At 31.5% G+C, this 15620-nt stretch overlaps 1 protein-coding gene across 1 annotated transcript in view; it reads right to left on the reverse strand.

Moving 5' to 3' along the window:
• Nucleotides 1–15585, reverse strand: part of LOC145693285 (alpha-tocopherol transfer protein-like) — a 29844-nt gene extending 14259 nt beyond the window's left edge. Inside the window, exons 1-3 of the mRNA XM_081769134.1 lie at nt 15567–15585; nt 13650–13814; nt 12295–12386 (exon numbers count right to left, since the gene is read on the reverse strand). Of these exons, the coding sequence (XP_081625260.1) occupies nt 12295–12386; nt 13650–13803 (246 nt within the window). The 5' untranslated portion in view covers nt 13804–13814; nt 15567–15585. The remainder of the gene's footprint in view (nt 1–12294; nt 12387–13649; nt 13815–15566) is intronic.
• Between the last annotated feature and the right edge of the window lie 35 nt (nt 15586–15620).

Below are 15620 nucleotides of genomic sequence, written 5' to 3' on the forward strand. Positions count from 1 at the left end.
AGTTCTTGTCCTATAGTTTCCTGTCCAAATGTAAACGAAAATTCTTAATTATTAAATAAAATGTTTCCTTCACTGTCGTAGTAAAAAGAGATATAGCAGAACAGACGAGTGGTAAGAACTTTCTTTCTTTCTTATTGGGTAAACATTCCTAATATTTCTTTGCTTTTTCGAAAATCACAATTATTGCCTTGCAATAGATGTTTTGCTTCTGTTTAATATGCAAGAAAACTGTGTATGGAATTCAAGTTGAGCACTTAAAGTTAATGATAACTTTATGTTAATGTTTAGAAGAATTAAATCAAATATTAGATTTATTACACAATTTGCATTATCTGAAGTTGCTTGCAAAAATCAATTATTTCTAGTGTTATAATTCAAAGAGGTATCAATTCTCTAAATTTTTGAAATGGATACGGAATAAACCTCAAATGAAGAGTCCATTAATGTTCAATTATTAGCATTAATACTTTTGGTAACATTCGCTTGGAGATGAATTACATTTCTGTGAGCAATGAAAACTTTCAGCACTGTTAAGTCCACTTCTGACAATGTTTTGAATTCTTTGAGTTAGAACCTTTATTGAAGTACAAAAAGATGGAGAGCTTCTCTCATATACATATGTACTCCGTAATATAATAAAATATTCTAATGTAAGTGACAAAGCGTTGGAAATGTAAACTTTATTTTCTTTTTAAAAAAAAACTGTTTTTCTAATATTTGATTAAGAGATAGTTGTTTGTCTTTTAAGCGTATATATTAGTATGGAGAGACACATAATAACGCTTTCAAAAAACGTATGTTATATAGCTTCATCAGCTAAGGAGGAAAATAAGTTGGAAGGAATGAAAAGTCGTGGAATACTACTTCTCCTCATTATCTGATGAAGCTTTTAGTGAAAGTACTTATAGTGAAATTTTCTAGTGTATGTAATTGTGTTTTCAACGTTTTCCGGTAAGTAATCCATTTTCTATTCTTGCTTTGGAACACCTTTCTAACAGGAGGAAAGAAAAATTATGTTGTAGAAACTTGAGGAGCGTTTTCTTCTTCCTCATACAGCATTATCTTACCGCGGTTAGATCCCCGGCCAAACAAGCTTGTGGTAGACAACATCGTGTCCGTGGATTTTCTCAAGGTACTCCCGTTTTTTCCACATTTTATTCCACCATGATTCACTTGCCCTAGTTATATGTCTCCTTTAGCTTCATTTCAATGTGTAATTGGTATCATTGGTAGTATCACTCTACTGCACTAGAAGATAGAACATTTCCTTTACCAGTTTGTGCGTAAAGCAAATTAATCGTGGTATGCACCATTGTTCTCTTCACTGTATTGCATAAATGTATAGGTAGTGAGAGACATTTGAATGATACAAATGCTCAATTCCGTGTATAATATTGAGTATAGGTGTCATTATTGTAGAAAATGTGTGATACGTTTAACATTCAAGTGTTTAAAAAAATGTGAATATGGAGAATTATAAAAATGAGTGAAGTGTGGCATTGTTTTAAGTGTTTTGAGTGCTGTGTTCCCTCTCAACACATGGGATTTCTATTCACCATCGAAATTTATAAACTAATAAGATAAATTAAAGATAAAAGCTAAATCTATTCATAGCAAGTAGATAAATTATAAAATATGAATTCGTTTCGTAAAATAAATGTATTTTTTAAAAAGAAAATTGTTACTTGATGAATCTTAATCTAATATTTTCTGTTATAGAAATCTATTATTTACTAATGCCTAGTAAATAAAATAATAGTTGTTAATATAGCATATATATATAACTAAAGTCATGTAAAGGATACAACCATATTGTTATAAATAAGATGGAATATTATATATTGGATACTTTATTTTGATCTATTTTGTCTATAAAATAATCACTATCTTAATTCATTATTTGGCTTGAATATTAAGAACTAGATTAAATAAGAATATTCTTGTAATTGTTTCAATCATAATCTAGCAATGTATGATAGTTATAGATTTGTTATAGGTTCGGTACCCTTGAAATTGTCATAGATATTAAATACTAAATAGTCTCTATCTTAGGAATTTATTTGTCATAGTAGGATATATCTTAATTATCTTATATTTTAGAGCGCTAAGTCTATTCAGGAATAAAATATTATCTATATCCGTAAAAATATAGTTTCATCAAAATCATGAAAATTAATTACTTATCAAGTGCAAAAAATCAAGTTTTATCTATTCTTATAATAATATTATTAAAATCCAGCTACAATATAATATCCCGAGTCCGCACTTTGTACTACCCTATAATAAAATTATTTCTTATTTTAACTATCCAAGTGGCAAATTGAGAATACCATACAATTCTTTGAAGTGTTTTCTTGGACCCAACAAGCTTGTTTTTTATTTATTTACTTATTTATTTATTTATTCATGTATTTATTTATTTATTTATTTATTTATTTATTCATGCATTTATTTATTTATTTATTTATTTAATTTTTACTGACGCATACCTACTACTCTCTTTGAGTAGTCTTAATTCTTGCCTTGATATTTATTATTATTACTTGCAACCATTACCTTAAGCAACATATGCAGTTATTCATAGAATTATATTCAGTATATCAAAATTGCGTACATACTTATATTCAATATTTAATATTCTCATATATTCGTATATTTGTGTACTAGTATATCACTACATTATTATACACTTATAAGAATAAATATCTTATCTAAAAAGTTATAATTTAGTAAAATCTGTTGATTATTCTTGTCTAACCTTGTAATTATCTCTCTCTTTTCAGGTTAGTACTTTTCTGCATCTAGGATTCATAGTCGAAATATACATATATGTGTTTGCAGTACGTGAGTAACTGCTTAAAATTTATATTAACTATTCTATTATGGAATAGTAAAAGAACTTAATATTTTATTCCAAAGCTTTGAGAAATAATTCTTAAATATAAACAATGTGTTTTCCAATAATTCGTATTTCCATAGATACTGCCTAATTCGATAGAAATCATAGTAGTAAATGGACAATGAAAAATTCACATGCTTCACCAAAGATGAAAGGAGGCTTTCTCCTATCCCTCCTGGACGCTGTGCATCAGCGACCTCTCACGAAGTTTGTCGTCGAAGACTAATTGTGTTTAAATAATAAATATGTCATAGCAAAGTCTTCGGAAATAGCCTGTCGGACTCTTAATTTACTGTTTGCTAAAAAAAATTCTTTTTTCTTTCTAACTAATATTCTCTACGAAAAATATTTGCCCAACGTGTCCAGATTTTAATTTCTCTATAATTCTGAATATTCTACTAATGAATTCGACCTATATACATTATTAAATCGTGCTTTTCCCGGTAACTACGTTTTGATTTTCAAAAATGGGGATATTAAGATTTAGTCTAATCTTGATTGAGCTTTGGAAGCTAAACAGCTGCTCTTCTCGCTGTCCAAATCAAAACGCAAAAATACAAGTTTGTTCTCCATAACCTTGGTATTGCATTTGTCATCTTTTAAACTTATTAATAGTTATTCTAGTTGTATGTCTATCTTATTCATGATTTAATTAATTTTAATTTTTTACTTTTTTCATGTTTTAAAATGTGTAAATCTACCTTCATGACCTAGTTGTTATATTTATTTTAATTTTTCTCTATGTATTGTCTTAAAATCAAGGAAGATTTCTTTTTATGCTTATTGCATGCCATGAAGACATAAAGAAATGCAAACAAGCTTAAAGTACCTGCTTTTTGATTCAGGTCTTGCTTTTTTACCATAATTTCTCAAAACTAGGCAATGCAAAATTTTAGTACTACTCATAGTGCTGTTTTGATCTAACTTGCTTCCCTTTTGCATAATTTCTTTGTTTTGTTAGAAACTATGCCTTAATCGTACATTCTTTGTCTGGTCATTGATATTGAAATAGATTAATTCAGCATAAAACTGTCGTGGACAAATGTGAAAAAATTACTTCTCGCTTAAAAGCAATCCTCAAAACTACGTCTATATAATAATGAAATAAAATAAAAGTAACTAAATGTCACTTAATCTCTATGCATTATATATACATAAAGTAACGATCCTAGGTATCTAATTTTAGTTTTCTCTTTGGCTTTATTTTAAGAACAATCCGAGAATGATTTTTAAAAATATATATGCATAAACTGATAAACCTAAGAGAACCGCTTCAAGTGACACTGGGAAATCTGATCGTTCGCGACATCTCATAAATGTTTCTACAACATCTGCTATCTGATAGACAGGTTCGAAATTGAATCTCGAACTAGGTATCCGAAACCACTTATCTAACGTGTTCTGGTCTACTCTGCTTTTCCTTTAACTGAGAACATTGTAGTAGATTCAAACATTCTACGCTGTCTTTTTCTTTAATTGAGAACATTGTAGCAGATTCAAAAATTCTACAAGCCTTTATAAGATTTGTCACTGTCGCTAGAAATTTTTACTTTGCGATCAAGTTTAATTGTAATGTGTCTATTTCTAGGTGCAATTTCAACAACAAATTACTTACAAGGAGAAAGCAGACTTTGCTAAATGAACTTCAGGGCCATTTTCTGAAAGGTGAAGTGCACATTTAAAGTGTTCATATTACAAACTGGGAAAAAGGTCTCGACCCATATGTCGTACGTAGCGCAAATTTATCAAGTGACGGCGTGGCAGAATCAATAGTATCTATGGCTCACGTGCGAAGGATCCCGGGTTCGACTCCGACTGGAGTCAACTTTTTTTTTTGTCTTTTGCTTCAACCAATAAAGTAGCCACTTGTATGGTAAAATGTTAATTCACCATATGTTTATAATGAATTAAAACAATAGAAATATTCAAATCAGTTGTAAAATCTTTCAATGTTCCATGTTAACTAGCAACGAGATGTAATCTCTTTTGTAAATATATTGATATCACGAGTTATATTATGGTCACCACAGTCGTTGTGTAAAAAATGTTCTCGATGTTTCGTGTCTGCATCTGTTGACAGTGTGAGAATTACAAGGGGGATGAGAAGGAAATCCCCTTTGGTAATACTGGATGTTACTATAACCAAAGGAGATTTCCCCCTTATTCCGCTTATAATGTACGGCGAAAATCTGTCTCCAACATTGGGGAGAGGAGGGTAAGACCGTTTCCATATTTTTTTAAAGTGATGTTCAAAATATTTATGAAGTTGAAAAACAATGCTGTGGAGGATCCCAAAAAAACACATTTCAAATCGGATTGTTGGTTGGGACAGTCCCTCAGTTCCAAGATTGGAGGGGACATGTCCCCCTTATCAACCCCGTGCCATTTGTGCCAGTGCTTGTAATACACACACTGTCAACAGATGTAGACACGAAGCGTCAAGATCATTTTTAACACAACTACTGTTGTAACCATAATATAACTCGTGATATCAATATATTTACGAAATAGATTACATTTCGTTGCTAGTTAACATGAAACATTGAAAGATTTACAACTGATTTGAATATTTCTATTGTTTAAATTAATTTTAAACATATGGTGAATTAACATTTTACCATACAAGTGGCTACTTTATTGGTTGAAGCAAAAAACAAAAACAAAAAAGTTGACTCCAGCAAGAATCGAACCCGGGACCCTTCACAAGTGAGTCAAAGATGCTACCGATTCTGCCACGCCATCACTTGGTAAATTTGCGCAACTTACGATATATGCGGCGAGTCGAAAATTTTAAGACGCTTTTTCTCTGTTAGGCAATTGATCTCTCCCAGTTGGTAATATGAACACTTTAAATGTGCGCTATCACCTTGCAAAACATGGCTCCGAAGTTCATTTACCAAAGTCTGCTTTCTCCTTGTTAGATCTATTGAATAAGCTTCCCTGACTTCATTTTCAACTGAATTTTTGTACTTAGGAGAGTACTTTATAAAAGTAAGAAATCTGCAAACAAGCTTAAAGTACCTGCTTTTTGATTCAGGTCTTGCTTTTTTACCATAATTTCTCAAAACTAGGCAATGCAAAATTTTAGTACTACTCATAGTGCTGTTTTGATCTAACTTACTTCTAGTTACTAGTTAATAATTACAATTCATATAATATCTAATGTCTCCGGACTTAAAATTCTAAACCACCTTAAAATTCCTTAGCCACCAATCCAGAGTGGGCAGGTTTGGGTTTTAAAATCTCTACCTGCATATTGAATTTGCTGGAGCTATTGAAATAACTATATTTAAGCACTGTAGAACTGCTTTTCTGGGATCAAACAGTGGACATAAGCCACACAACAAGCCTTCACTCTATTAATAGGTTTAAATGGTACTGTTTCTCTATAAATTTGGAATCGAGAACCCAAGCTCTGCACCATGTTAAAATGTGAGATTCCGTCTTATTAAAAGTTCTAGTTTGGGGTATTACGACACAGACGGTCACAAGGAGCAAAGAATGACAGTTCCACATGATTTTTTTTTCACGGGGTGAAAATAGGGATGACCTTTTTTCTTACATAGTGACGAGGGTCGAAACCTGGCTATCGTATGCCACTGATTAGTCGAAGCAGCAATCAACGCAGTGGTGGCACTCTGGTACTCGTAAAGCAAAGAAATCTAAACAAATACCATCAGTTCACAAATGGATGACAGCGGTAGTTTTAGACCAAAAGGGTGTATTCTTGTGGAATTCTTGGAGCCGGAACGAACAATTACAGAAAATGTGTTTTGACGAACAGAATAATCTGCGACGTGCCACTAAAATCGGCGGAGAGGAATACTACGCTCTGAAATTCTTCCGATCCATGACAACGCCTATCCATACATGCTGCTTGTACTGATGAGACAATTAGATTTCCATGGGGACTATTCAATCATATCCCTTACAGCTCCAATCTTGACCCCAGCAATATCTTTCTTTTCCTTCACCTGATAAAATGGCTTGTGTTGAAACGTTTCAATGACAGTGAAGTACTAAAAACATCAGTTGTGTACTGGCTGCACTTTGAAGCGGCAGATTTTTACACAGAGTGTATACGGAAGCTTGTGTCTTGCTATCAGAAATGTCTAGAGGTTCATGGTGACTATTATCGAAAAATAGAAAATGCACGTACTTGTATATCAATCACAATAAATTTCTTCTCCTATCATTTTTTTTAAAATATATACTTTTTTTTGTTAAGCTGAGAGTGCTAACCCATGGAAATAAATTTAGTCACCCATCCATGGTGTTCCAACAAAAATGAAATCAAAATTTGGATATTTATATTTATTTATATTTGAACTTGAGATTATTTTCTCGTTGTCCCACGGAGGGATATGTTTAAATCTAATTCCATTGGATTCAACGACTTCAAATTAATATTAAAAAGCAATTGGAAAATTATTTCAGCATGAGCACTTTTTACCATTAAACACCCGCAGTTCTTTCATTTAAGGTTTAAGAAATACTAAGAAACTTGAGCTATAACACTTTCTGTTTTCCCACCTTACGAATACTTTTCTGAAAATATATCAAACCCCTTGGATAAGACTATGGTAGCTCAAAATAGGTTTAAATTGTTATCATATAATGTGTAACAATTGTCACTTTCATGTATTTAAAAAAGTTTTTTTCTATAATAATTAGACATTTAAATAGCATTGCAATTTTCCAAATTAGAAAAGATAATCAATTAACTTTAGACACAAAGACTTTTTTCTGGTTTACCTTGTAAAATTGACATTTTAGTTACGACAGTTTTTCTGGGGTGCGATACTATACATGAGTAACTCCTCAGTATTTGCTCCTAGATGGGATACTTGGTTACCAACAAAATACATTGTAAATATTTATATTTAGGATTTATTTTGCTATTTAAGTGAAAAGAAAGACATTAATATATCATGACTGTCCCCTGTTTCTTGAATTAATTTTCAGTTTTAAATGTCTCGTGTTTAGCAAACCTTGACTTGAAAATAATATTCAGTCTTTTCTAACATCAGTTTAGGTTGCGTGTTTAAATAACTTTTCATAACCTTTGGCAATATATTCTTTTTTGTCCCCAACAAATTCATGTCAAAATGTTCCCCTATTTATGACTTAATCAAACGCTACTAGTTGGCGCTGATAACAGTGAAAAACACATCACGTGAGAAACTAATATGGCAGCGTGTATCGTACAAACGTAAACTTGTATGAAAGAAGTGGTTCCTTTGAAATAAGTAGAAACTTATGTTGGAGATTTCATGTGTGCTTTATTTCTGTTAAGACCGTCTTAAGTGCTTAAACAGTAAGGTTCAGTACGTTTACGCAGGTTTATTCATGAAATTGTTGTTTGCCGTGGTAGATATTGGTGTAGTGATACCGAAGTTCAAACTGAAACATATATATTTCCTCACGTCAAATTAAGTCAAAAAGTTCCTATGGACCTGTGGGGAAAAGTGCATAGTTTCAGAGCTACGGCTGTCCAAAATCGCGAAAAACCCAAATTTCAAGATTCCCAATTTCGAATTCGAGAAATCGTGGAGTGGTGGTCCTTATCGGCGTGAAGGAAATCATGTATACACAATCCAAAAATGTATATTTTATTAATGCTCAATGGGTATGCAGAATATTCCCTGCAGGGTGAAATTCCCAGACATGTCATTTTCAGATATGCCAGAATTTTCAGATATGCTCTGATTTTATGATTTGCCCAAAATAGGCAAACGATAAGCCTTGACAGCAGTGAACACGGAATCATTTGGCGCGATGTCGGAAGTGTTAAGGTTCGTTAACAACACAGTCTCTCGTACTCGGGAAAAAGTATGCTATGATGTTATCTTGCACTTTATAAGTGAAGAAAACGTAAAGTATACCATGACAAAATACATCGCATCACACGTTATTCCGCACACAAAGAAACATGAAGCTGCCGGTTCCTAACACTTTCGACTTCCCTCTGAAGCACTGGATGTCAATTGTTGTCAAGGCTTACCTCCTGCCTACTTTGGACCCTCCTTGAAATCAAGGTATAGCTAAAAACTCTATTGAGGGAATATTTGAGAATTGTACCCTGTACAGAATATCGTAGAAACAAATTGAAAATTTATGTAATATGCAATTTTGGATTGTGTATGCGTGACTTCTTTTACGCTGATAAGGACTACCATCCACATTTCTGGAATTCGAAATAGGGCTTGTTGAAATTTAGCTTTTTCGCGATTTTGGACAGCCCTAGCTCTGAAACTATGCACTTTTCACCATAGGTCCATATGAACGTTTTTCTTATTTTAATGTGAGGAATGACCTCTTACAGTTTGTCGGTATAGTCCATTAACACCCCGTATATATATATATATATCTGACATTTTTAAACTAAAATTGGAACTTTTTTCACGACCGTCCTCATTAAGACCGTCGACTGTTTTATTTGGCAATAATGGAGAATATCCTGAATGCTAACCAACGGTCTTGACTTTAATTTAAAATTTGGATACGAAAAATATAATGCATCGATATAAAAGTGAAACTTGATGCAAATATGTGTAACAACGTTTATTGATTTTCAATGGAGACTATAGATACATTTTTTAGTATTTATTTCAAAATTCATAATGATATGCGTAGATTGAAAGTTACTTGGGTAATCATTCAAATAACTGGTTCACTATTGACCTAACTCTCCTGTGGCCTGACAGTTTTGCATGCCACGCTTTTAACAAGCCCTGGGTTCCATGCAGTGTAGTGAAGATATAATCGGACGTTCAAATTGATGTTATAATAAACAAAGTACTGAAGTAATTAGTTATGTCCCGCAAATAACTAGCATGTGAATCTTCGTCTTACTTTTAATTGCAAATCATTTTGCAATTTGAAATATTCTTTGATGCCTAGACGGTTTCTTTCCACTATCTCGTACGTACCTAACTTCTAGAACAAATATTGTGTAGTTGTTTATTAGATTAGCTGGTTATTTCTGGTATGTCCTTATATAATGATTAACAGAATTGATTTAAAAGTGAAAAATGTAAAGCAGAAATGCACTATCAAGTATAAATTGAAACAACACTGTCTCATAAGGAACAATCCTTTCGACGGAGAAAGAATAGATGAAGTAAAGGAGGCAACGAGGAAAAAAATGAAAGAAAACCCACCACAACAGGCTGCTCAGAGAGAATGTGAATGAAAACGAAGTGCACGTAGAAAGAAAACTAGCCAATTGAAGTAGATAAACGACACAACAGAACGAGGAGCAAGAATCCAGAGTCTCAAGAGCATTTTCGTAAATGTCAGAAACAAATTTTGGGAGTGACATACTCTCTCCGGGTTCAGCAATCAACCAGAATAATTTCCCTTACATGATCTATCAGAAGATGTTTTGAATACTGATAAACGGGTTATGCAGCAACGTCATCATGTATTTCCACTGATATGCCATTAACACCAAATATTTCAATCGACATAGTACCAGCTTGCGTAAATACTAAACATATATATAAAAAAGAGAAAACAGTAAAGAGAGACAAACCTAGACACACATGAAATTCAGAGAATCACAGAAACAGACACATCTTTTACAGGCATATTGATCTATCTGATAGTTTTCTCCTGACTATCCAGAAAGGCCTCAAAGTAGAAATATATGACAATGATCAATTATCATTTCTTGACTGTGTTGATTTTTTAAAAAGTTTGATACTGAATCCAATAAATATTTCTTCGATTTCTTTACTTTTGATTTAGTTTATTGTTTTTCTTATCCGATAAAATTTGTGAACGCAAATAATTTTAAAGAAAATAAGTTATTACAGCATTGTCTTCTCATTTCTCTTCTTATTTTGATTTCTTCAATTGAAAAGTGGAAAAAAAAATACTATAGATTTGCTGAAAGTACAGCGAAGAAGCATTGTTATTCGTTCCTAATGCCAAAGTGGAAAAAGGAAATTCGAAACGTGCAGAAGTTATTAGAGACTAGAATACAGTAAAACTATCAAATCAAGCATACCTACTATGTTTTAGCACCTGTAAAATTACGAAAGTAAAAGAAAGCAATAAGTTAACAACATGCAAAATATCATTTACTTTTTCTTTCGTTATAACTATTTTCTAGAGAGTAAGACAGTTCTGTAGGGAGATTTTTTAAGTATTTTATTAAAATACAGTTTTATTCTAGAAAAAACATCCATGTCTCCTTTGAAAACCACATGCTCATTGCAAGTGCAGTAGGAAATTTTAATATTTTAGCTTGTAAAAGTTCTCTGTTGGCCAAGAGAAGCTCATATTTGTTTAAACTCAATACTATTTATGTGTAAGAATACAGAGGTATGGATGGCAACTTTATTATTATTATTATTATTATTATTATTATTATTATTATTATTATTATTATTATTATTATTATTATTATTATTATTATTATTATTATTATTTAATAATACATTATTGTATATGGTTTCGTATTTTGTCAAAGAAAAGAAATCTTTATATTTTCATGAACATGTTCATCATACGTTTTAAAGTCGTTTCGGACTTGAGAATAAAATATCGTTGTCTGAGATTCAATACCGCATACGTAACATTTCACCAACTTCACAGGAGAGACAAAAAACTATAAAAACTAGCTTCAGCCTCAATATACGCGATATTACTTTGAGGGAATAACAGAGCCATTTGTCGTGATATAGGTGTACCAGAATGTGCGCCATCCTATACTGATTCTAATGGTATCAAAAACTCAAATTCGCCAAAATTGGTTGTACGCGGTGTTGAATCTCGGACTATGGTATATTATATTTTGAAAAGTTTAGAGTATTTGAGGAGCTTAGTTTCAAAAGGAAAGTGAATAAGCTCTTTCTGGTAGAAAATATTAATTTTATATTGATTTCTATCCAAAATATTACAGTTTGCATAAACCCTGCTGCATAATCCGACAGAGCCCATACCAAAGATTGAAAAAAACGTTGAAAAGTGAATTTTGAAAACAGAAATCTTTTCCTTTTAAAAATAAGCTTCTCATTTGAAATTCATGAAGACAAAAAAGCATCAGAAGTAAGTTATCATATACTGTACAACTGAACTATTAAATAATTAATGATTTATTACTTCTCAGTCGATATTGTTATATATTTTACCTATAATGAATCTTTTCGGGACTATTTTCTTCATAAGTCGAATTTTTAAATTTAAAATTTTGTTACACAGACTTGTGTTGTTACACATTATATAAGCTACAAGCTGCATTTATAATAAAGTTCAGAGTTAATAATAAAATAAAATGATAAAAAAAAGGACAGGCGCATAACTACTTCTGTCATAATCACATGTAAACTCCTCTTATAATATAGAAGTAAGTGGTTCTAAAATAAGTTACTATAGAATATACTTACCAAATCCAAGGCACTTTCTGGATAAAATTTACAAGGTCTCAAAAATCTTATAAGAAATAGGTCATCCGTTGGACAATACAAGTTTGATTCGCCTGTGATAAAATCAAATAATTCTCTTTAGACAATAGTCAAAGTGAAAATATTTTTCCTATTTCAAAAAATGAAAGACCATTACCTTATCTCGAATTTCATCAATAATATACATGTACTAACTAAAGGGCTAATTTTTGTGCTTTTTGTGTTTCAAACTTCGTTTCTGCTGCTATTCACGAAAATATTAATTAACAGAATGAAAACATTTAGTATCATATTATTATTATTATTATTATTATTATTATTATTATTATTATTATTATTATTATTATTATTATTATTATTATTATTATTGATCAATGTATGTTAACTGGTCATCACTGTAAAAATAGATAACATTTTGCGAAATATGTAGACGGATAAAAATAACAAAGTTAATTACATTACATTGTTTGTTCTCAGTAGCTGCACTGAGAAAATCACATCGGTAAAAGTTACAATTTTATCGCGAGGAACTCAGGGAATGAAACTTACCTAATGTATGCAAGAATTAGGATATTAAAATAAGTTTCTTTCGTTAAATTGTTACGATCAAATTCTAAAATTTACCGTTGTGACTTCTCTCACAAACTGTTCTACACTAATTTCTCTGCCGCAATAATTGTTCTGCAACTGAAAATAATGAAACACTTTTGTTTCAGCATTTTAATTTTAATTTCTACTAGTTTAAGTGTCCGTTCTTTGCACAGGACCAAACCATCGAGAATAGAACCCAGGACCAAATGCATCAGAAGTGCACTCGAGCCACTAGAACATCTGGCACCGTGATGTAATTTCATAGTTACTTCAATTACGAAAGGCAGGAGTAATAACATTGAGATTTACGGCAGGAGTAACGATTTACAGTGTTACAAAATGGATCTTGCGCCTTCTGAATAATAAAAGCCCTTAATGTGCTGGGAGTGCTACATTTATATATTTTGAACTAATCCAATTTCTCCATGATGAAAAAGTTTTTGCTAAATTAGTAATTAAAAATAAATGAACACAAAGGAAACTTGAATTACATTCTACAATTAGTACAACGAAGATTTAATACAGTTTACATTATTAAAATATTTTCGAAAATTCAGATCTAGTAGAACATTCCTTACCGAGTATTATTATGTTTCTAATTTGGTTGATTCCTCTTAACAAGTCAGAAAGAATAGGCATATTTAATATTTACACATTTTGGGAAAAATGATTTAAAACACCCTTTTTTTTTAAAAATAAACTTATAGCACGCAGGATTTTTATATAATTTTACTGAGAAAACATACCTTTAATCAAGCATCGCAATTTTTCTATGCTCTTTGCCCGTAAATCTGGAGTTTCTCTGAGTTCTTGCTCTGCAATTTGTACATATTCATCAGGTAGATTAGTATCAGTCTCCAAGCAACAAAGTTTACAGATATTGTTGTCTTTATTGTTCATTGTTGCTAATACTGTAAATAGAAAGAAGAACCAAAATAATGAATATATACATTTTTGAACTTCACTTTGACCGTTTATTCTAACTACAAGTTTTACCCAATATTATCTTCTCCTTCTAGGTTAAAAAATACTGCCGCTAATAAATGACATATCATTATTAGAATTTGAAATTTTGGGTTCTTAACCTAAGTTTTGGATGTATGATATAGGTACATTTAAAATTTAAATTAAGCTCTGAAAATATTGATAAAAGTTCTAATTGAATATATTTATAAGTTATATATGACAGATAAGTATCACCTCCTCTCCGATAACACACTAACGTTTACCTAACCGACTCGAAGTGTTCAACGAAAGATACTTTTATTAGTTTTCCAATATTAAAATAATCAATTACTACATTGTTATACATCATTGGCATGAATGTTAGATAACATTGCGAAACTAAAAATATCAGAATAAAATATTTTAGAGATATACGTAAGTTTTCCATTAAAAATATCATTATGAGATAGCATTTCATACAATTTTGATGAAATTGCAATTTTACAAGTTACAAGATGGTTTTATAATCTTATACAAGTAAGTTAACTCTCCTCAAGTTTTTTACTTTTTACATAGTTTAGATTTCTATTTATTTCATATTTTCAATACTGATTTTTTTCGTACTGGTTTACTATGGGCGCACCACTAGAACTAATTGTTGAAAAATTATAATTCTTTCACTAATTTGGTTCTTATTGTCCTCTAAAAGGTTTCCGCTAGGCAACGTGAAAATATCTCACTTGGCATAGATAAAATTCAAGAGGGCCACCAGAAGTAATTGTTGAAAATTTACCATTATTTTACGATTTGCGTATAAATACGGCTTCCGGCTGTATGGCATGAAAACTACAGTGCGGAATACACTAACCAACCTGTGCTAGGTGGCCACTAGAAGCACACGTGTTATCTAATCGAGTCAGGGAAGGTCAAAACTGGTGAGGCCGTGCGTTAGCGCGGGAGTGCGTCTGAAGAAAGCAGGCACGTCAGCGATGGTGGGTATGCATACAAGCGAGCTTAGTGAAAAGAAATGGGTTTTGTAGATGATACGAGTTTTAATATCACTTGTCATGGTTTCATACTAGTAACGCTCCACTTGTAAACATAAAATACAGGTTCTGTACACTGTGCAGAAATATACTAGCGGTAAAAGAAAAACATTTAATAGTCATCTTTTATATGCACTCACTTATTTTATTCATCCTAAAGCAGTTGTAATGATTTTACACTAGTAACCCTACACTGTAAACATACAATACAGCTGTATTACTTTGTATTTAACTCTGTCGCCTGCAGAAATTTGTTCGTTATAAACATGTCTTTTTATGCAAAATATTAAATTTTATCTGTATATCTTCCAAAACATGGTTTTCCAAAACTACACCAGTACCGACTTTTTTTCATAATATTTGACTATATTACATATTCCGAACAACTAGCCTAGAAATATTACCTATAACTAATCAATAACTCAAACTAGTAACTTCAATCATATATTTTTTATTTCTTAATCTCAATTCAAATTTTATACCATCAGGTGCAAACATAGGTCTCAGTCATTAGTATTAAAAAGTTTTGCTATAAATAATTGTCATGTGATACAGTAATTTTAATGTAAACATTCATGGATAATGAAGGATTATACTGAAAGATAGCGATTAAATCGAATTATATTCTTAGCTGCAACTTTTGTAACATCAACCATAACATATATGAACTACCTGCTTTCTCTCTTCTAGACTTTTAAACGTTATAAATGTACCGAGGCACTAAGT

This window comes from Thermobia domestica, chromosome 8 (genome assembly GCF_964235325.1).
Source record: "Thermobia domestica chromosome 8, izTheDome1.hap1.1, whole genome shotgun sequence".
NCBI classification, from domain to species: Eukaryota; Metazoa; Arthropoda; class Insecta; order Zygentoma; family Lepismatidae; genus Thermobia; species Thermobia domestica.